General features: G+C 51.1%; 1 protein-coding gene across 1 annotated transcript; it reads right to left on the reverse strand.

The window, feature by feature from the left end:
* Positions 1-4,148: 4,148 nt before the first annotated feature.
* On the reverse strand, positions 4,149-23,018 carry LOC308349964 (baculoviral IAP repeat-containing protein 3-like). The gene is made up of 9 exons (XM_080814938.1): positions 22,732-23,018; positions 17,189-19,455; positions 17,003-17,102; positions 14,707-14,785; positions 11,759-11,807; positions 9,951-10,193; positions 5,751-6,005; positions 5,309-5,350; positions 4,149-4,797 (listed from the first exon to the last, which is right to left on the reverse strand). The coding sequence occupies exons 2-9, from the start codon at positions 18,039-18,041 to the stop codon at positions 4,604-4,606; spliced, it is 1,815 nt and encodes a 604-aa protein (XP_080671064.1). The 5' UTR covers positions 18,042-19,455; positions 22,732-23,018; the 3' UTR covers positions 4,149-4,603.
* Positions 23,019-23,341: the final 323 nt, after the last annotated feature.

Below are 23,341 nucleotides of genomic sequence, written 5' to 3' on the forward strand. Positions count from 1 at the left end.
TCCTGGTACAGCCAGGAAGACTCCCTTACAAATGGGGATTTCCCTTATATAGAGAAACGTCTCTTTGGGGTGGGGGGAACCTACTCAGTTTTCAGAGTTTATCCTTAGTTTGACAATACCCTGGTCTCCAAATTACATTTATCTAGACCAGGGCTATCCAACAGAAGTTTAATGTCCTCTACCAAAGTAATTTTAAAATTTCTAGTAACCATATTGGGTAAAAAGAAACAAGTGAAATTATTTTTAGTATTGATAAAAGCCAATGTATCCGAAATACTACTTCAACATGCGATCAATATAAATTATTGAGATACTTGACATTCTTCTGTACTAGGTCTTTGACATATATCCTAGTTAGCATACATCTCAATTCAGAGGAGGGGACATTTTAAGTGCTCAGTAGCTTGGCTAGGGACTACCTCTTCAGACCCCACAAATCTACTTTCCACCAGAATTCCCAATATTTTCAAGTATGAAGACCTCTCAAAATGTTTAAAGGATAACCACAGTATAGTTTGACACTTTTTAAAGATTTATTTATTTTGGAGAAAGAGCGTGGGAGGAAGGGAATGTCCAGCAGACTCCACACTGAGTGCAGAGCCCGACGTGGGGCTCCATCCTGGGACGCTGAGATCCAGAACTGAGCTGAAATCAAGAGTCAGATGCTTAACTGACTGAGTCACCCAGGTGCCCCTATAGTTCGGCACTTTTAATATCCACTGACTGATACATCACTGAAAAAGTTCTTACAAATACATTTAACAATGCTTTTCCATGTATGTTTCTTTTGCACATGGGTGTCAACTGTTAAGAAACAAAATTCACCAAGTAAATCTGAAGATGTAGCTGGCTTCATTAAAGGGTTCGTGGAATGGGCAGCATCCCTTCTAGCACATGGAGGGGAGCGCTGAGGAGCTGTACAAAACAGAAGGTTTTATAGGAAGGAGGATGGGGAAGAAAGTTATTGGCAAAAGAAAAGGATTGTTCAGGTGGGGGAAACTGGGGGTCTATGAAGACGACCTCATCTTCCTGTGGGGGAGGGGATAGAGAGGACCCGCGATGCTGACTCAGTGGTCCTGACTGGCCGGTAAAGACTAGCTCCTGGGGGGCTGAAACTGTGGTTTCATTAGATATTAAGCCCTGGTGTGGTTTCCTCCCTAACACCCTCTTTATGTGGAGAATGGTGCGGCATGGTGGTACTTCGCACCATATTACGTTACGTACGACATGCTATCATGCTATTTGCTCAGGCTACTGTGGATTGGACTTTGACCCAGTGAACTACACGGATCGCTCTTTTCAGGCATGACCTAAGCTTTGTCGCCAACACAAACCCACCAGATGACCCCTTTCTGAGGGCTCCTTGCAGAAGGGACTCTGATGTCCTGCCTGCAGAATGACCACTAAACTAAAGGGTCCCAAAGTCGCCCAGGTCTTCTCCTGCCTCTCACTCACCAGCTGGAGACCTCAGGAGACACACTTAAGACTCTCTTAAGCTTAGTTTCTGTGTCTTTACGAAACAAGAGCAGTGGGGTCCTTGGGGGGGCTCAGTCTGGCTGAGTGACCGACTCTTGGATTCAGCTCAGGTCCTGATCTCGGGGTGGGGAGATCCAGCCCCGCATCCAGCTCTGTGCTCAGCGTGGAGTCAGCTTGAACATTCTCTCTCTCTCCCCCTTCCCCGTAATTGGGTGTTTGCACTCTCCCTTTTTCTCAAATAACTAAATCTTAAACAAAACAAGCAGTATCTACTTGATAACTTCATGTGAGCATTCCAAGCACCTGACGCGTTAACTCACTGAATGCTCAGCACGGCTCCTCGAGAGGCTGTTATACCATCTGCATCCCACGCAGATGCACAGAAGCACGGACATGCTAAGTATGTAGCCCGGGGTCACACAGGGTCACTCAGCAGCGATTTGAACCCAGAGCCTGCAGGGTCAGTCCCTGGGCTACACGGCCTTTCTAAAATTGCAGCACGTCTCCGGTAACGTGTGTAGATACTGAGGACGCGCGAGTCCTGTAAACGTCTGTTACCACTGCTATTGCCAGGACTCTAACGCCCGTGTTGGGGTGTTCAGGGAAGGCTCTTTCCAAGTTGAAATGCCTTGCTTCCTCATTCAGAACAGAGCTCTACATCCCAACCTGCACATCAATCTTTAACTGGGTTGAGCTTTCCTCTCTAAAAATTCCTTTTGACCTCTAAAGGAGAGCAGTATTTGGCCCATGGCTCTGAATCTGAGTTTTGATGACCAACAGCGGCAATTCAGGGAGAAGAAATCCTTCTCCCCACCCCCACTCAGAGAACATCACGAGCTCAGAAAGGACTTGTTCTCTGTCAGGCTCTCTGCTAGGTGGGGTCCTACACTGGTGAACAAAACACATGGCTCTGGGTGCCTGGGGACTCTGTGGGTGAAGCGTCCGCCTTTGGTTCAGGTCATGGTCTCAGGTCCCAAGACTGAGTCCTGCATCTGCCTCTGACTTGGCGGGGAGCCAGCTTCTCCCCCTCCTCCCTGCTCGTGCTCTCTCTCGCTATCTCTGCCTCTCTCAAATAAGTAGAATCTTTAAAAAAACAAAACACCAAAAACACATGGTTGTTCTTCTCCTGGAAATGTTGACAATGGAGTATGACATTAAAGAAGTCTATAAATACAAACCACATTGCACAGTGTTATAAAGAGCGAGAACGAACAGGCCATTGGAAAGACAGTACGAGAGACGATTTAGGTGACGGAAGTCCGAGGACACCTCTCAGAGGAGGTAACATCCAGGGAAGTAGACCTGAGAGATGAGTAGGAATTTCCCAGGTAAAGAGTGAATGAAAGAACATTCCAGGCAAAGACTTGAAGCAAAAAGAGCGTGTCATGCTTAGAAAGTGTGGGATGTTGTAAGGGGAAAGGGGTAGAAAATGAGGCCGAAAACCACGCTACGAGCACCGCGTAACTGTCAGAGGCTGACAAGAGAGGCGTGTCGTGAGCACGACCCAAGTACAGAATTATGCTTGGTGCCGCACTCTGAACTCCAGCACGGATCATAGACCTTGTACACTGAGTTTTAAACCACCGATTCAGGGCACCGCAGACCAGACTGGATTGGGACAGAGGGGATAAGGCTGGAGAGGATCGAATGAACGCAGGTCAAGCCTTCCACAACGGTGCCTGACCGTCAGCACACTGAGCTACCATTGTTATCTACAGTGATTTATTTTTTCTAAAACAGGTTTTCAAGTCAAAGAACACTTGAGGGAATAACAAAACATTTGGATAAACAAGTTGGCTATGTTGGCTGTGTATTACCAAAATGACCAATGTACAAGAGTTTCACAGTGGAGAAGGCAAAATTAAAACAGTAAGTGTAGTATGCAGTAAGATCCCGATTTTTAAAAAACGTTGCAAGAAGGGAATGTCCTTTGTAAATATTCATCCTGTAACAATGTTAGGTTACGACGGGCGTCAGCAATAAAACACAGTTGCAACAATTTTGGGAGCCCCAGGAGGAAGCTGGTGCCACGTGGCCAGCCAGAAGAGCCTCTTCACAGGGAGCCAAAGTCAGCGGCTGCCCAAAGGAGTAAGTGTCCCTGCACCGAGAGATGGACCCTCTTGTCCTTGCTGGGTTCCTAACCTGTCTCTGTAGGACCCCAGCACACATCTAGAAGTGCTTTAGTGGATGGACCTTTGCTTTTCCCCTGACAATATCCCCCACTCCAGTGTTCTTCTGCTTTTAAAGCCCCAGTGAGTCTACAGAAAACAAAGGATAGAGAATGATGAGTTGGGCGTGCTGAGTACTAAAAAGTAATGCGACCAAGGCAAATGTCCTGCCCGGACAGTACAGAATAAATTCATTTCCCAGAATGGGCTGCTAACATGTAGGCCGAGTCCCGGATCTCAGAGCACAGTGGTGAGGACAACAAGGAACGTTTCCTGATGGGTAGGGCAGGCACGAGACTTCCTGAATGAACAAGCAAGCTTGCTGATCTTGACTCACGCATCCCACCTGCCGAGGAAAGCCGGGTGCGGTTCCGCCCAACCCCGGGATCTTCGGTGGGGATGAAAAACCATCTTCGAGAAAGGGATCTAAAGATCGTTCACCCACGGGGTCTTAAGGAAGACGGAGGAGGAGCCTGGGAGTAGATGGATCCAGAAATAGAGACGTAAAGAACAACACTCTGACGGCTTTATTAAAATGTTGGTCACAGCTCTCTTTACAAAACCGCCAAGTCCCCAGAGTCATTTGGCGAGTATCAAGACCTTCTCCTGGCAGGAAGTGTGTACAGAAAGGCAGGTCATCCAGGCTCCTGTTTCTCAATACAACTCCAAAGTATTTAAAATTTTGGAAGCTTCATTCACCCAGCATTTCAGTAGCGCTGCAATTCTGACTTAGCATCGTGCTTGTAATGCTGTGTCTTTGTTCACACGAACAAAAGCCTATTGTTCTCCCCTCTCTTAGGTGCCCATAGCTCACAGGGTTTGGAAAGATATTTATATAAACCAGTTTTGAGCAGCAAAGAGGTAAAAAGTGTTAGCAAAACAAACCAGTATAGTAGTCAAAGTTACAATACGTTTCATCCATTATTTTTAAAAAGTGTAGACAGAGCTTAGGATTGCTTTCATGAAAGAAACGTACGCACTGTGCCCTTGACTGCGCCCCGACAGATAGGACACCTTCTCAGAGACGGGGCGCACTCCTGGCACACGACCAGGTGGCCGCAGGGAATGAACACGACGGACACCTCCTTGTCCATGCACACTTTGCACGTCCTCTCCTCCTGCAGCCGCCGCAGCTGCTCCTCCACAGGTAAATCTGGCAAGAGGGAAAATTTTTTTTTTTTTAAGATTTTATTTATTTATTTGACAGACAGAGATCACAAGTAGGCAGAGAGGCAGGCAGAGAGAGAGGAGGAAGCAGGATCCCCGCTGAGCAGAGAGCCGGATGCGGAGCTCGATCCCAGGACCCTGGGATCATGACCTGAGCTAAAGGCAGAGGCTTTAACCCACGGAGCCACCCAGGCGCCCCCAAAATTTTTTATTTTTAAAGATTTTATTTATTTACTTGACAGACGGAGATCACAAGTAGGCAGATCACAGGCAGAGAGAGAGGAGGAAGCAGGCTCCCCGCTGAGCAGAGAGCCCGATGTGGGGCTCGATCCCAGGACCCTGAAGGCAGAGCTGAAGGCAGAGGCTTAACCCACTGAGCCACCCAGGCACCCCAAGAGGGAAAAATTTTTGATGAAAGGCAACTTGCTTCTCCAATGAAAAGCTGAGAAAATAAAACCCATGATTTCTATGGGTTTAAATCATGAGTACTATGTTACCTGAGACATTTTCCGGGGGAATATACTTTAGGTCCTGTTGCACTAAGGGAGAAACACAAAAGGGCATTATTAGTAACAAGTACGGTTAATATTTAGCCACAAAGTATCCATTTTTAAGCGAACCGCTTAGACTCCGGCCAAATGCTATCAAGAGTTGTCACAACGTCAAGGGCAACACAACTCCTTCATCTTGTGGTGCAAGTTTATACATTAGACTGAATCATTTCCAGGATCCCAAAGTATTGCTAAAAGCCTATTTTCTTTTTTTAAATTGAACTGACTTGAATTTTAAGTACCCATGAGTTAACGTACGGTGTAATACTCGTTTCGGGGGTGCAGAATTGGGATTCGACACTTCCACGCCCTGCCCGCTGCTGGTCACATTACCAGTGTGTTTCCAACTAACCTAGAAAGTTCCCCAGAGTCACCGAGCAGCACTCACCAAAGATACGCTTGTATAGCATGGGGTCCATTTCTTGCAGAGAGTTTTTAAATACGGTGGCGGCCAAGCTGCCCCTCCCTAACACGGTGTCGACCAGCTCCCTTGCCTGCAGAGACGTCTGCGCCGTGTGCGCGATGGCTCCGTGCTCGGGCTCACTGATCACTCCGGCCGTCAGCAGGCTGTCCAGGATCGGAAGCACCTGAGTCAAACGCTGGAGAAGCACGGTTCTGTTCTTCCGGATCAACGCTGCATCGTCTTTATAAAACAGAAAACACAGACACGTTCCAGCTCCTCTCAGACCTCCTTCCACACGGACACACGACTTAAGTCATGCCCTGTTCGCACCGCAGGGGACTGCTGGGCCCGGGGGACCCTGCCACCCGGCGTCGGGACCTGCGCCCTGTGAGGGCAGCACTGCATGTCACGGGTCCCCTCCAGTCGTGCTCCCAGCAGTGCCCGCGGGAGATGCTGGTGCCCCCACCTGGCAGCGGACAAAGAGAAAGCAAGCACATGCTGCGGGACACGCCGGGAACGGGAACGGTGGCAGACTGGCATCTGGCCGCCTCCCGTGCACTCCGCACAGCCACTCAGCCCCTCACCAAATCCAGCTCGGAACTTAAGAACGCTGAAATTCCAATTCAATTGGAGAGACAGAAGCAAGAGATTAAAATGATAGAAGTTGGGCGCCCGGGTGGCTCAGTGGGTTAAAGCCTCTGCCTTCAGCTCGGGTCATGATCTCAGGGTCCTGGAATCGAGCCCCACATCGGGCTCTCTGCTCAGCGGGGAGCCTGCTTCCTCGTCTCTCTGCCTGCCTCTCTGCCTACTTGTAATCTCTGTCTGTCAAATAAATAAATAAAATCTTTAAAAAAAAATGACAAGTTTATTTCTTAAATTAACATTCACCTGGGAAGTATCTCCAAAATTCCCTGTTGGGATAAAGTTTTAATTATTTCCCCAAATTAGACATGATATTGCCATTACCCAAATCTTTTATAGTAAGTGGGGAAAGACACTAACAGCCTTTTAAAAATTAAATCGTACTTGTCAATGATACCGTCCTGTCTATAGGATGATTCTGTTCTCCATTGAGATCCAGATTTTGTATCTATCGATGTAGTATTTTATATTTTGAAATTCTGCAATTTTATTATCCCCTTGGAATACACCTTGTGAATCTAAGTTTACTCATTACTACACAATATTACCTTGATCCATAAGGCTCTTTCTATAAAATAACCAACGAAAGAAGTCGGGCTGTCTAAAAAAATTATTTGAAGGAAGAGAGCTGTTGGATTTTAGAAACACTGACTCTGTCAAGTAATAGGACATAAAAATAGAACCATTCAATAAAAAATAGTGCTTAGTAAAAGTCAAGGCCAGAGAGACCCATTTTGAAGGTAACTGGAGCTCTGGGCATAACCGGGAGGGAGGACGCGGGCCTGGCTCGGTGTCTGGGACTAAGCACACGCCCCACCCACACCTGAGGGCAGCCGGGAAGGCAAGTCTTAGTGATCCAGACAGCCACGGGGACAGAGACGTCACGGCCAGGGGGCTAAGAATTAGCACCTAATCTACTTGGTTAAATCATCTGGTGCGAAGGCAGTGATACCCCAGAAAATTAACGTTAATTCATACCACATGTTGACATATATTCATTCTTCCATCTAAAATTTCTGGTCCTTTTTTTAAAAGATTTATTAGAGAGAGAGCATGGGTGAGGCGAGGAGGAGGAGGAGGGGCAGAGGGACAAGAGGACTCCCCAGCACGGGGCTGGACCTCACCACCCTGAGACCGTGACGGAGCTGAATCAATCATCAGATGCTCAACTGACTGAGTGACCCGCGCGCCCCTAAGGTTTACTTCTTTATTTAACTTAGACTAATGTAACAAGTTTTCTGAAATTTTAAGACTTCTTTCTTTTTAGTATTTTATGTATTTATTTGTCAGAGAGAGCGAGCGCGCACAAGCCATGGGAGTGGCAGGCAGACAGAGAAGCAGGTTCCCCACTGAGCAGGGAGCCCGATGCGGGGCTCCATCCCAGGACCCTGGGATCATGACCTGAGCCGAAGGCAGACGCTTCACCGACTGGCCACCCAGGCATCGCAAGATTTCTAAAATTGTATTGCTAGTGGTTGAGGAAAAAAGACTCATTTCAAAGTCGAAGACTGTCTTCTGGCTTCTAAGAGGTAAAGACTTGAATACACCTTTGAAGTCTATTATTCTTTCGCTCTGGAAATAATATCCTAAATTGTCTCTTTATTTACACACCTGTCAAGAAATCACTGACCTACTGCTCTTGGGAAATTGTAAAGTCCTCAGTGACCTAAGTGGAAATACTTTCATCTGCTCATTCCAACAGCCTCTCTGAGCACAGAGCACGGGCAGCCACACAGCACAGTGCACACAGCACACGCAGCACACGCGGCACACGCGGCGCACGCGGCGCACGCGGCGCACGCAGCACACGCAGCGGAGACGCTCGAGATCTGACGATGCAAATTACAGTATATTGTTGACGGTGGTCATCTCAGCACACTGGTGATTTTCTTTGAAAGAAACGCAGAGGTTTCACAGCTGGCGTCCACAAACAGTTGTGGAGGGGGGTGTTCTTGTCTTTGGAAGATGACCACCAGCTAAGACGGAGACGACCCCTGCAGGGACACACACCGCTGCGGGGCTGGTGGTTTGCGGAAGCGAGGAAGTCACACTTTGGTAAAGGCAGGATCAGATGTACTCGCCCAGGCTGGCCAGAAGACAAACCCTCCTACGGAGCAGGCTTCGTGAAGCCTGGCGGACAACCTTCCAATCACCCGGGGCAGAAAGAGATTCCAGATCATGCTGGACAACCACGAGGGGCAGACCCTTTTCCCTTTCTGGGCTGTGGGCATACCCGGGGGCGAGAGCTCTCCTAAGGGAAAACACCTGGGACTCTCCGAGTCATTTATGTAAAACGGCCAGAGCTACACAGCAGTGAGCCTGAGCAGAAGCTGGACTGAGAGACTCATGAGGACAGGCTCAGGGACACCAAGAGAGCCCAACAGCTGTAGCTGCCGACTCCCATCGGCGACAGACCGTGCTTCCGGGACCCCGAGACCGCTAGTGAGAGCTCGTGGAGAGTTGCCGTCTGCTCCTAATGTTGGAAAGACTTCTGGGTCTGGTCCACGCTTGGCAAAGGGCAGCAGAGCAGAGATGAACACCTCTGCCTGTCAGGGTCCGAGTGTGGACGGCGTTCAGAGTGGCCAGATGGGAAGGCACGTGCTCGGGGGAAGACAGCGTCTGTCAAGGGCCGCAGAGCAGAGGCCGCAGGGCAGCCGACAAGGCAGGGAGGGGCGTGGCCTCCCGGTCTTGAGAGAACGTGCACCAGTGTCCTCTCCCTCCCCTCCAGAACAGAAGGGCCCCTGAGGGGGCTCTGGTCCCGTGTGTGCAGCAGGACACTCAGTCACGCTTCGTACGTTACTGGGATATTAGTGCTGTGGCAGTGTCCCTGGGCTGAGATGCTCTGTGATGCGAGTACTAAAGGGACCGTCCCTGATCCCACCCCAATTTACAGGCCAACAACCCAGAGCACAAGTATAAATTAAGAATGTGCTTTCAGGGGCGCCTGGGTGGCTCAGTGGGTTAAGTCTCTGCCTTCCGCTCAGGTCATGATCCCAGGGTCCTGGGATCGAGCCCCGCATCGGGCTCCCTGCTCAGCGGGGAGCCTGCTTCCTCCTCTCTCTCTGCCTGCCTCTCTGCCTACTTGTGATTTCCATCTGTCAAATAAATAAAATATCTTTAAAAAAAAAAAAAAAAGAACGTGCTTTCACTCAACACACACATTTTCAATCAACTGATGGGCAATTCAAATACATTGTAACGTAAAAACTTTCCAGAGTTCAAATTGAGAACACTGAACAGAACTGCCCTGAGTTTCTGTGACTGACTGACACACAGTGACATCGCACTCACATGGCAACATCACACCTGCAGTGACCTCACACCTGCACAGTGACATCACATGGCACAGTGACCTCACACCCACAGCGACATCACACCCACACGGGGACCTCACACCCGCAGCGACATCACACCCACACGGGGACCTCACACCCGCAGTGACATCATACCCGAAAGGGGACCTCACATGGCATGGTGACCTCACACCCGCACAGTGATGTCACGCCCACACAGGGGACGACACTGGTCAGTGTGGGTACGTACCTGAGTCTCTGTTCTCAGCTGCTCGCTCTTTCTCCTCTTCCCTGAGCTCGTCTTCCGCGTGCAGTAAGTCCGACACAATCTCGTTCACGGTTCTGTAATTCTCCCCCGTGCTCAGGATCTTGCTCTGCACGGTCTGCCTCACCAGGCTCCTGCTGAAGCCCATCTCCAAGGCGGCCATCACCACGGGCGTGTTCATCATGACCGCGTCCTCTGAGCGGATTTCTCCAGGTCCAAAATGGACAACTACGAGAAATAAAGGATTTCGCCATGCTGGGAGGGTCTGTGTATCTTTTGAATTGGAAGTTATTACAGTTTCAAGACCGTAAAGCCCAGAAACATACAGGCGCTGTTTCATATTAACTCTGTTGAAGTTAAAATCACCATGTACGTGTCCAGTCACTAAAATAAGAACATGGAAAACCGTACTGCCATACAAAATATGCATTATTGGGCATAACTATGAGTGGGAGGAACAGAATGTAGGGGATCCCCGTCCACTGAGCATTCTTTACTCCCTACGATGAATGAACAAATGAGCTTTCTAAGTCCAGTATGTTTCCCGTGTTTTTCAAAGAGGCCACTGTCCTCACTCACCCCACCCCTGTGGGCCTCCCAGAGCGCCTCTCCTGTCTAGTGCCTTCTCAGCAATGCCACCACAGTGTCTTTTCATAAACACAAACCCGGCTGTGTCGCCCTCCTTCAGAAATCCCAGCAACAATCCCACTGTTCCCACAAACGCTCCACTGTGGCTCACAAGAGGCCGCCGATCCGGGCCCGCTCGCCTCTTCAGTCTCATCACCTGCCACTTTCTCATTCCCAGGCGACACTCTAGCCCAGAAGTCACAGACGGATGGTGCACGGGTCACGCTCGGCCTGGCTGATTACTCTGAGCGTGGGCCTGCCTCCTTCATTTGCCTGTTTGCAAATCCCACTCTGGCCGTATGGAATTTTGTTCCGTTCTGCAAATGTCCCTGTTTTGTTTTTGTCACTTAAGCCTTCCATGCACTGTTCTCTCGGCCCGGAATATTCTTTTTCTCCCTTTGTCACCTGCTTAACTCCTACCCTTCCCTTCGATTCTGTGCCAAGGCAAATACGTCCTCTGGAAAGCCTTTCTCATCTTCCAACATCGGGTGCACAGCCCCTCAGGGGCTCCCACAGTACAGCACCCTTTACTTTTCCAACCATATCCCTTCCTCCTACCTGCGTCCTTGTCTGTACCCCCTGGACTGTTCACTCACGAGAGCAAGGGTTCTGTTCACCCTGTTCCGTGTTCTTTCCTCAGAGGACCAGACACACAGAATATTTATTGAACTGAATTAAACCCTAGAGGATAGAGTAGAATAGCTTGCTCAAATCCTGGCTCTGTCACCTTTTAGGGTTAGCCTCAAAAGACAGGAAATTCAGCCTCTCTGAGCCACAGGGTCCCTGCTGAGGAATGGGAGTAGTATTTTCTACCCTTTTCATGTTACAGAAAGAGTATGTGACCAATCGCATGTCATCGCACCCCTGTCCCCACAGGGTCTGAGAACCAGGGCAAGGCTGGGTACCTGGTGTCTATTAGACCTACAGACACTCAGGTCCCACCATTAGATGACACTAGTCAGTACGGTAGGTTCAAAGTGGAGACCAGAAATCTGGTTCCTTAGGCAATTACGATGCATGCTAAAGTCTGAGAAATACCAGCTTATGCACTGAGAGCGCATAACACAGAGCATCGTACAAGTAAACCTTGTGACCCTTACCAGCTTTTGAACTCTGCAGTACCTGTGGTTCTGTTTAAATGCAATAATTATCGTCATTATACGTACTTGGTGATTCAGCATTTTCGTCTTCCGTGTTGTCTGAAGTAGATAACAGCTATAGGAAAAAAAAAAAGTTTGTAAATTAAAATACAAGTCTTAGCCTGTTACAATATAAATGAGTCAAGAGATCTATTTTATTGAACTTATTGCAAATTGACGTGCTTGTAGGCAAAATGATTTTTTATCTTGAAAGCAATGTATCATTTACATTCAAGAGCTATTCTCGACACCAGAAACTCTTCTTCATGGACTCTATATTCATGACAGCAAGAAAAGTGCCACACCTTCCAGTGAGCTAGGAGACAATCGCTGTTTGCATTTCATCCCCAACATCTTACATTTCCTGGGTCCTCGTTTGGGGTAAGTTCTACTGACTGTGGCTAAAAAGGGTTTGACCCTCAAACTATTATATAGGCGCTTATCTGCTTTTCCAAGATTATTTTCCATTCAGCACTTTGACTCTCTCCTGCCACACCCTTCTGGCCTGCCAAATTTCTGCTGAAAAACCTCTGCTAGGGTTATGGGGTTTCCCTTATATGTAACTGTCTTTTTTCCACCTTGCTTTTTAGATTCTCTCTTTATCATTACTTTTTGCGATTTTAATTACTGTGTGTCTTGGTGTGGGCCTCCTTGGGTTGATTTTGTTGGGGGCTCTCTCTGCCCCCTGGATCTGGATATCTGTTTCCTTCCCCAGATTCAGGAAGTTTTCAGCTATTAATTCATCAAATAAATTTTCTGCCCCCTTTCCTCTCTTTTCTTCTTCTGAGATCCGTATTATGCGAGTATTTTTATGCTTGATGGAATCAATGAATTCCCTAAGTCTATTCTCATTTTGCATAATTTTTTTCTCTCTCCTGCTCAGCTTGTTAACTGTCCATTACTCTGTCTTCTACTTCATCCATTCATTCCTCCACGTCTTCCTGTCTGCTGTTCAATTCATCAAGAGTGTTTCTTGGGGCTCCTGCATGGCTCAGTCATTAAGCATCTGCCTTCGGCTCAGGTCATGATCCCAGGGTCCTGGGATCCAGCCCCGCATCAGGTTCCCTGTTTGGCGGGCACCCTGCTTTTCCCTCTCCCACTCCCCCTGCTTGTGTTCCCTCTCTCGCTGTCTCTCTGTCAAACGAATAAATAAGTTTTTTTAAAAATTAAAAAAATTTTTTTAAAGAGTGTTTCTCACTCATGTCTGCTGTGTTATTCTTTACCTCTGTGTTACAGGCCTACTCACGTCTTTTCTCAAGTCCAGTGAGCATCCTTCTGATCACTGCTTGAAATTCTCCATTGGGCATGTTACTTACATCTGATTCACCTGGGTCTCCTGGTGCGATTTTGTTCTGTTCTTTCCTTTGGGGTGTATTCCTGTCTCCTCATTGTGTCTAACTCTGTGTGTGTTCTGTGTGTGAGCAAAGGCAGCTCCATATTCTGCTCCTGAGAGCAGTGGCCGTATGAAGAGGTGGTCCTGTGGTCCCCCGCGGTGCCACGTCCCCCACTCCCCAGCAGCCAGCACTCCAGGGCTGTCTCCCGAGTGTGCTGGGCATGTCCTGCTGCTGTGGCTGAGCCTCTTTTGCCTTCAGTGCAGGCGTCTGCAGGGGCTGTCTTGGCCTGTTGTGGGCAGGATTTCGTCCCTGAGTCATTTGTGGGCCAGTCTCGGGTCACCTTGGGTATGAGCTGAGTGAGACCAGAGATGCAGTAGCCCCGAACCACAGGCACCGTCTCTGTGTTGTTCCTGAGAAGCTCTCACTGGTGGGCGGGGCCCGCAGGCCGATCAGCGGTCTGCTCCCAGCCCGCTGCCGGGGTGGGACGGGTGCCGGCCCGTCGGGTTGCCGGCGTGCTGCCAGGCTCGTGGCCCTGGTTTGGATGAGCTCTGACCAAAAACGCCTCAGATGGAGTGGATCCACAAAGTACCCGGTGTTGGCAAGGTTCGTGCCCATCTTCTGGTAGGAGGGCGGCCCGGGCACCAGCACTGAGGCCGGCCCAGGGGAGGAGGTGGTGTGGTGTAAGCAAGGGAGGTGGTGAGAGTCAGTACCATCCTGGTTCCCACAGGAGGCCGTGTGTTTACGCCGAGGGGCAGAGGCAGGGAGCGGTGCCGGCTCCTGCCGTCCTCAGGGACCTCCAAGACCACGAGGAACTCTGCCTCCCATGGCCCAGGTGTGCTCTTCAATCTGCTGCTTCTCACCCTGTGTCTCCATGGGCTGTTTCTCGTGCCGTGTCTCTAAGGGCAGGGACTCAGTTTCCTCTCACCCACCAGCTGCCCCAGAGCCAAGCCTGGTGATTTTTTAAAATACCAGTTTTCAGTCCTGCTGGTTGTAAAAACTCACAAAATTCGGCCCCTCTGGTCTTCAAAGCCAAATGTCATGGGGATTCGTCTTCCCCGGGGGGGCTCCCCGGAGTGTGGCTGTGTTTCTCTCCCCCTCTGGGCTGTGGCTCCCTCCCACAGGCGGACACAGTCTCCGCCCTCCCTGCCCTCTCCCCTGTGGCCTGCTCTCCACAGTTAGCTGTGGAGAGTCTGCTCTGCCAGTCTCCAGGTCATCTTCTGGGTTATGTATGCTGACGGGGGCATTATCTAGTTGTCTTCATGGGACGGGCAGGTGAGCCTAGGGTCCTCCCGCTCTGCCATCTTCTCAGCAATCTCCTTCCAGGAAGATTAGAAGGAGCAGTAACATTCTCTTTCTCAAGTCTTTTAAACAAAAATTAGTATTTTAAATGCTACCATCCCTGCCAATGTTTTCCTCAAATAATTTAACTGATTGTGACCTTATTATAGCAATTTTTCAGCAAGTCTCTAATTCTGAATGTTTTTATCCAAAGAATAATTCTAAGATCATGTTGAGTATTTTTTTAAAAATGGGATGTACTTTTAAAGCCACTCTTGTCTTTTCACTAAAGTACCGCACTCTGTAATTACCAGAAAATAATTTACCTGTTGTTAACCAATGATCTCAAAAAGCCATCCCTACCTGTTCGAGTAGATGAGGGTAACTGGCTTGAATCCGACTGATGAACTCCTGTCCTTTGATGCGTATCAGGTACTCGCACCTAAAATGTAAACAACATTAAGCTCGGGGGTTATTTTAACCGTTCATAGCCTGTTCAGTATTTCCGGTGACTGTGGACATACATGGAACCCCTGACACTCATTTGGCCTCCCACAGCAGAGGCGAGACGCCGTAAGCGAGGCAGGCTGCACGGGGCACGGGGCTCCCAGGGCCCGGGGCGAGGCAGGCTGTCTCGCTCCGAGCCCCCAGCGGCTCTCTCCCAAAGTCCGACAAAGGCCACCCACGGTCCGCACGCCGAGAAGACAGCCAAGGGGACAGGTAGGAAGCTCTCTCACGGACGACCCTGCTCATGCACGGGTCTGTCGCTTGAAAGTTCACAACATATGAAGAGGGACAGGGAAGTAACGAGGAAGGTGAGCGCGTCTCCCGGTGAGTCCGATCCCGCGCATCTGGCAACCCCTCGACAGCACACGTCGCGGTCCGACTCAAGCACAAGACGGACCCCTCACCCCACCGAAGCGAACCCGCCCTTCGTCTCACAGGCTCGCAAAACGGCCGCCGCGAAAGGCTAGCAGCGCTGCTCAAAAACCCGTGGGTAAGCTATTCTTAATCTCTGTAACTTCCGAAATCTCAAACATCTGGGCGTGTAAAGGGGCTACAAATGAGAGCGTCGCACTGAACAAGAAGGAAGGTAAGTCATTATGAGCTTAGTAAGCAACACTAAAATCACGAAGAGTTTTGAGCCTGGAAACTATATTCATAAACCACCTGGTCTCAGTGAGAAAAGGAGAGTGTGAATCAGGACGGAACCATCAGAAGCGCAGGAACGGACGACCAAGGGTTCTGTCGTGACGAAAACACACATGCTGGGTCCCTCTTTACCCTGACAACCGATTTAACATCGCGACTTGGCTCTGATTCTTCTTGCCCAGCTCTGTTTTCTCTTTCTATCCCTGGAAACTACCATCTTCCGACGTGCTACGTAACTCATTTATTAAGTTGGTTTTTTTAAGATTTTATTTATTTACTTGAGAGAGAGAGAGAGAGACAGAGAGCATGAGAGGGGAGAAGGTCAGAGGGAGAAGCAGACTCCCTGTGGAGCTGGGAGCCTGACGCAGGACTCGATCCCGGGACTCCAGGATCATGAGCTGAGCCAAAGGCGGACACTTAACCAACTGAGCCACCTACACACCCTAGTAAGTTGTTAACTGTCTGCCTCTCCTGCTATTAAATTAATGTATGAGACCAAGGGTCGTGGTTTTGTTCAGCTGAGTATTCTGACCATGGAGACGGTGCCTGGCAATAAACAATTGATTAATATTAAATACTGAAAGAACAGAAATATGTCCGAGACATAAGATTGACTGGAAAAGGTTTCAAAACAGCATCTATAACACCTAATTCATCTAGAATTATATATGTTTATCTGTATATGTATACAGGCATGAAAAAAATGTCTGCAGAGATATTCACTAAAACGCTAACTGATCCTCTTTATTTTTCTCAAATGTTAAAATAACTTCATTTTTTAAAAATTTAAATTCAATTAATTAACACAGGGTGTATTATTGGCTTCAGAGGTAGAGGTCAGTGGCTCATCAGCTGCATACAACACCCAGTGTTCATCACATCGCGTACCCTCCTTCATGCCCACCCCCCAGTTACCCCATCCCCCATCTCCCTCCCCTCCAGCAACCGTTTGTTTCCTTTGATTAAGAGTCTCTTATGGTTTGTCTCCCTCTCTGATTCCGACTTATGGTCCTCTGTTTTGTTTCTTAAATTCCACGTGAGTGAGATCATATGGTAACGGTCTTTCTCTGATTTATTCTCCTCAGCATAATACCCTCTAGTTCTGTCCATGTCATTGCAAATGGCCAGATTTCCTTTTTTATGGCTGAGTAATATTCCATCCCATGTTTGTGCCACACCTTCTTTATCTATTCATCAAACAGGTCCTCTTGAGATAGTGAGATTTCTGGACACTTACATTTTTTTCTCTGTACTTTTCTACAAGGTGTGATTTTGGTTTTCTAATAAACATATATTATTTTAAAACATATATATTTTTTGTCATACGCAAAAACACCCTAAGCCTCTATCTTCCACTAAAACAGGTTATTTTTCTAAGTCATCTGTCCTAAATTTATTCAAAAGTGTCTTTTTGAAACAGAGTCAAGTAAGAGCGGATTCTAAGGGGATACGTTCAGCCCAGCTCACAACCACCACCACCATCTGCAAAGAGAGTTTCACAAGTCACCTTGGAAACCACTTGGCGTGTTCCACCCACGGGTCGTCTCCAGACTCCCAACACCGCAGTCCGCCGTCACAGCAAAAGCATTTGACGTCGTCACTGTGACCTAAAATTAATTTTGGACCAAAACATATGAATTCCTGTAACGTGCCCACCCCGCCCGTGTAAGGTGCAGCCCAGGGGTGTCCTTACCCATGTAATAGAAGCCGGCGGTGGCGAGCTGCTCAGGATGGACAGGCACGTGCGAGGGCCAGCTGCAGAAGGTCTGCAGGCGGGCCGCGTGGGTCTGCATGCTCGCGTTGGACACGGTGCTCTGCAGCGCGTCCTGGAGCTGCCGGTCCACGAACGGGCAGTCGGGGAAGTGTCTCAGGTGCTCGGACAGGGCGCTGTCGCTCGGCTCCCAGTTGCTCAGCTTCCCGCCACAGGCGAAGCAGGCCACTCTGTCCCCGGGTCCCACATAGTAGAAGCCGGCTCGGGCCAGATCCTGCGCTGGCGGGGAGGCCAAGGGCCAGGTCTGGAAGGTGAGCAGCCTGTCCTCCGCGGTTTTCAGGGCTCCCTCGCAGGCGCTGGGCCTCCGGGGAGCAAACTCCCGGTTCGCTCTGAAGTTTACGGGACTCGATGGGAAGCTGGCATAAGACCCGCTGAAATAGCCCGTGGTCTCCAAGCTGGGCCGCAGCGGGTGCGTGGAGCTCGCGGCGGAAGGAGGCTGCCGTGGCGGACAGCGGGCTCCGGGCTCGGAGGCTGCGCTTAGACTCCGAACGAAGGCGCAGCTGGGGTACAGCTGCCGGTGCTTCTCCGCGGGACGGTCTCCCGGTTTCCAGTTGTCCAGCATCAGGCCGCAGCAGAAGCACCTGACCTTGTCGTTGACGCCGGTGTAGTAGAACCCCGCCCGCGCCAGGCTCCTCTCGGAGACGGGGACGCCAGCCGGGAACGCCGAGAACGTGGACATGCGGTACAGCTCGCACGAGTGGTCGTACCTCAGCTCAAGCGCGGGGGCGCTTTTCAGCAGGCCGGACAGGCAGAGGCTCTCCTGGACCAGGTCCATAGTGAAGGGGGCAGGGAGGGAAAGGGACTAGCCTTTCTCGGGGGAGGTAGTTTTGTGCACAGCTCTTGGTTTGGGTTCATTTTGGTTCGGGGCGGGGCTCGACACGGGCACCTGTGCTGTCCTCCTCCTGTCTGTGCGCTCCGTGTGTCGGCTCGCTGGCACTCTGCCTTCCACACGCACGCATTTCAAGGGACCATTACGGACACGGCCCCTTCGCATCATCCTTACACCCACAGCGTAAACGTGATGCCACACAGCTCCTCCTGAAGACAACCAAAACCCTTCGGGAAGGCACAGGGCACTGTGGGGCATCAGAGGACACTCCGCACCTGGTCCCCCTGGCATGGGGCAGCACGCAGCCAGCCCGCAGGTCAAACGTGGGACGTTCTCAGCTGGCTTGTTTGCAGGGGAAACCGCACTCAGTAAGTGCTCTACAGAAACTAAACTCAAACTAGCTTCATCTTGCTTTTTTTTAATGACGAAATTTAGTAGCCAGAAAGAAGGATAAGACCTACCTTAAAAGGAGAGTGCACGGCTCTATTTCACTGATTCTAGAATGCATCTTTTCAGTGTCTTTGTTATCGAGAGGTACCTCACAACTAATAACATCAGATTTTAATTAGCAGCATTTTTATTTCCCAAAAGGATTTAAATTGACAGTGTGTCCTACAATCAGTGACATCTCAGATGCCACGAAATACAGCATATCCCAAATCTTGCTCAAATTAAGTAATTTTTCTTTCTATAATAATTTTAATAGGGCACACAGAACAATCTAGAACTTTCTTACAAATGAGACCTTAAATGGGAATAGAATTGGCTGATGGGTCTTAAGGTCTGTTTCAAAATTTATTAAATAAGAATCACTTCCCATAGTCAGGAGCTTGGTTGCTGAATCACAGTGATTCTATTTCAATTAAATTATCAGGACGGATGCATTCCTGACTGCCACCCGTCAGAGGTCTCTCTGGCACATCTCTCTACTTTAGTGGAGGGCCGAGCGTTTACTCTCTGTTCTAGATAACTGCCACTCATTTTTAGATCTTTACCAAACACGAGTTCCTTTTTCCTATGCTGCACAGCCGCCAGGGGTCCAACAATACGTTCCAGCAAAAATCACTTCCCCTTTATGCCCACAAGTCAGATTCAAATCAAGATTATCATCACTTTAGGGTTAGAACTCACAGGACTAGATTCGGTCATATGAGCTAGGCTTTTTTAAATTAACATTCTTTGGATACCAAAAACTCCAGTTCACTATTGAATTTGTGTATTCATGCACAAAACTACCTCCCGGAGATTAGACTAAGTCCCTTTTAAGGGGTTTAGGCCTCCATTTTGAGATGTTGTGACGTATAAAAGAAACTGGAAAAAAATCTAGAAGTCGTCGAATGGCTTGCTTCTTTTGTAAAACCTGTTTTAAAAAAAGAAAGACAGTTTTCAAAGTCAAATAATTCATAGCTGTAACACAGTGCTCTCTTCAAACGTTTTCCCCAGCACAGAGGGCTGCTCACGCAGGACTGTGTGCCGTACCCACAAGGTCCTGCAGGACTGAGAAATCCTGGGGGACCCACTGGCTCAAGCCGGTGCTGGCAGGAACACGAGGAGGTCCGGCTCACGCTGAATTAGACCTCGGGTGCTTGACTCATTCCTGTAACTTGCTATTTTGAAATTTATAGAGAAGAGTTACAGAAACAACAGAATTCCCACGCACATGGTGGGGGACTTCCCTGGGGGAAGGGAAGGGACAGAGGGAGAAGCAGTCTCCCCCACTGAGCAGGGAGCCCTATGTGGGGCTTGATCTCAGGACCCCGGGACCATGACCGGAGCCAAAGGCAGATGCTTAACCGACTGAGCCACCCAGATGCCCCAGGATCACAGGTTTTCTTCTTTAATGTTGTAATTAATTACCAACATTTTTTAAAAGTAAGAGACTTCCCAGACATTCTAGACCCCAAGCTCCTCTTGAAAAACCCAAAGGGCAACAGGGCAGTCCCCACACGGCGACAGGGAGCTGGTCACTGTTCCCAGCGGGCATGCTGACTCTGACACTCAGACTGTCCAGGGCACATGTCACTGAACGGGCACCACGGTTCTTCTGATGGGGCCGTTATTAAGAAAGTGAAATTGTCCTAATACCTGTATCTGTCGAAAGTGACAGAAATGCAAAGTGGACCAAGAGAGACAAGTTGGGAAAAAAATGAAGGTGCCATATTTCTTCGTGGAAAAGGAGACTATTCCTACACATTAAGATATGCACATAAAGTATGTTTTGTTTAAAAGAGACGCCTGCCTCCGTTCATTTATGCCGCCTGCCTGGCCTGTCCACACTCGAGGCCCTGCACCCCGGCCCTGTGCTCCAGAAAACCAGCTGTGCACACACGGCGCACAGACTCCTGTGGACAGGCAGGCAACCATTTATGATCAGAGGACGAGAACACTCCAAGACGCCCGTCCCGCATCCATGCAAACTCCCCCAGCCGCTTCTGCACACAGACCTCTGAGAGCTCTGGGGGACGCCCGCCACCTCACGGGCTGGGGCCACCACCCCGGCACAGCTGTCCGTGGCCCGAGGCAGCACCCTAGCCCACTGCCCCCTGCAACCCTGAAGCCTTCGGGATCCTTCCAAAGTTCTCCCTGCTCCCCTTTGGAAGACTGCTTTGCCTTCTGCGTCCCTAAGAGACCTCACTGAGCAGTAACCCTTTCATGCCCCCAAATCCACACCTTTCTCCCCACAACCCACCTGCTGCTTCCGAAATCCCGCCCCCAGCCCTCCCCTCCTCCTCTCTCCCTGTTCTTCCTTCGAGAGAGCAGGCACGCGGAAGTCTGTCTTGGTTTCCGAATGAGAACAGCAACGGAAGTCCTCTTTCAACCCCACTTTCCATTCTAGCAACTACAGTCGGTTCTTGAACAATGCAGGGGTCGGGGTGCCCACACCTCCTCCCCACACTGCTGAAAATCTGACTCTGTTCACTCCCAGAAACTTTGTAATAAACTCTACTTGACCAAAGTGTTACTGGTAACAGTCAATGAATGCGTATTTTGGATACTGTATGTATCACATACTGTATTTTTACAAGAAAGTCAGCAAAGGAGAATGTTAAGACAATCAAAGGAAAATGCATTTACAGCACTGTACCACACTGATCGAAACCGCGCGCGTGTAAACGGACGTGAGAGGTTGGAACCCAGCTGTTCAAGGGTCAGCTGGGTGGCGTCTCACTTTCCCTTCACAGCCCGCGAATGCGAAAGCATCTGCAGCCGAGGCCTCCCAGAACAACTCGGTTTGGCCAACATGCCTTAAACCACCGTCAGCATTAGTGACACCAGAGCCTTCTTGCCCAAAACCTACGGAAATGTTTGCATCTGACGGTGGGGCCCACTTCCTCTTAGAAATGTCCCACCCCACGGGCAACTGGGGGGGCTCAGGGTAAAGCGTCTGCCTTCAGCTCAGGTCTGGATCTCGGGGTCCTGGGATGGAGTCCCACATCAGGCTCCTTGCTCAGCGGGGAACCTGCTTCTCTGTCTCACTCTGCCCTTCTCCCCACCCACAGCTCGCTTGCTCTCTCTCACAAATAAATAAATAAATCTTAGAAAAGAAATGTTCTCCTTCCTTGGCCTCTTGATGCCACTCTGGGGTTCCTGTCTCTTTTCTAGTGGTTCCCTCGCCGAATGGGTCAAGGTCTCAGCCTCTTCTCTTCTATTAGCAGCTCTGGCAGGCAACCTTCTCAATCCCAGGGCTGGTGGGGGTGTCCCCCCTCCAGGGCACCTGGCAGGCCCACAGCTCTGAGGCCGGAGGGAGAGTGTGCCTTCCCTTCCCGCCTCCCCCAGACCGTGAGGTCCTTCAGAGAGAACCAGCTTTCAGCTCTGGACCAGTCCTCCCACTGCCAACATCCACCGGGCTCTGCACAAAACGGAGAACATTCTCCATAGCTGCTGAACAAGGGAAGGTCAGCAGACTTGCCCCAGCACCCTGTGACCACAACACGCTCACTTGTATGGTATTAAGAACATCAACTCTACATTAGTGACAACAAAGTCTGCTGCCCCATGGCTTAATATCAGGGTTTGAGGTCACAGATCCATTCGGGCCCCCCTAGCAGAGGGCGGGACCTTTGGCAAGGAAACCTCCCTGAGCCCGAGCATGACCCACGGAGATGGTCACGGCAACTCCCTGGAACGCAGCCTGAAACGTGCTGGGAGGGTGTCCCTGCACACAGCGGCGCTTAGCAGCAGCCGGGCCTGGGATGACCACTGGCAAACCCAGTTCATCAGCGTCGGCCGGGTGCCCCCAACACGGGTATACCTAGACCAACCGCACCGTCGGCTTCCCGAGCTGCCCCCCAGGGTCAGCTCGGCGGTGGCGACCGCAAATCTCCTCTCCGCGCCAACGCGCGCCAGCGCTGGCTCCTCCACGGGGCCTTCTGGGGCGAACAGCCGGGAAGCGCGGGGGGCACCGTCCACGGCACGGACCAGCACCGGGCCCTGGGGGCCACCCCAGCCACGAGGGCCTCCCGCCCACGGGCTCACCGCCGACCCGCGCGCGGGTGCACACAGGCCAGGGGGTCCCCGCAGCGACGCCTGGCCCTCCCGCCTCCCGGCCGGCCCTCGCCCTCCACGGCGCTCCCCCGCGGGCCGCACCCGCGCCAGGGAGGTCGGCACACGCGCACCCCGACGGCCCGTCACCCACCTGCCGGCCCGAGGCCCCGCGCGCCAGCGTCTGCCGCCGGCCGCGTCCTGGGGTGGCCGCGGGCGCCCTGCTCTCCGGGGCGGGCAGGAGGCCTACGCGGCTTTTAGCGGCCCCGCCGCCCCCATCCGTGCGGCCCGCGGCCGGTGCTTTCCTCGCAGGCCGTGGGGGAAGTCCGCGGCGGTAACCACACGCACTTCCCCTGGGCCGCGGCCTGGCAAGCTCCCCGGGGGATTTCCGCGACCCCGGGGCGCCGCTGTGCCGGCCGCGGCCTTTCCGCCCGCGCGGCTGCGGCCCGGGTCCCCGCGCCCCGCTTCCCGACAGCGGTGACGCGCGCGGCGGCCGGGGGCGCGGGGGGCAGGGCGCTCCGCCGGCGTCTTCCCCGGGCCCAGCGCGGAGCCGACCCTCCGGCCTCGGGCCTCGGAGCGTCGTCGCTCAGCGGGGCCGGCCGACCTAGAGCTGGGCGCCGCGGCACAGCCCCGTCCCCCGGCCTGCGGCCCCGGGCGGTCTCCGCGCGGGCGGGGCTCTCGCTGGAGGCCCGGCCCCGCCCCGCCCCGCCCCGCGCCCCCCGCCCCGCGCCCGCGTCCCCCGCCCCGCCCCGCCCCGCGCCCCC

This window comes from Martes martes, assembly GCF_963455335.1.
Source record: "Martes martes genome assembly, chromosome: 10".
NCBI classification, from domain to species: Eukaryota; Metazoa; Chordata; class Mammalia; order Carnivora; family Mustelidae; genus Martes; species Martes martes.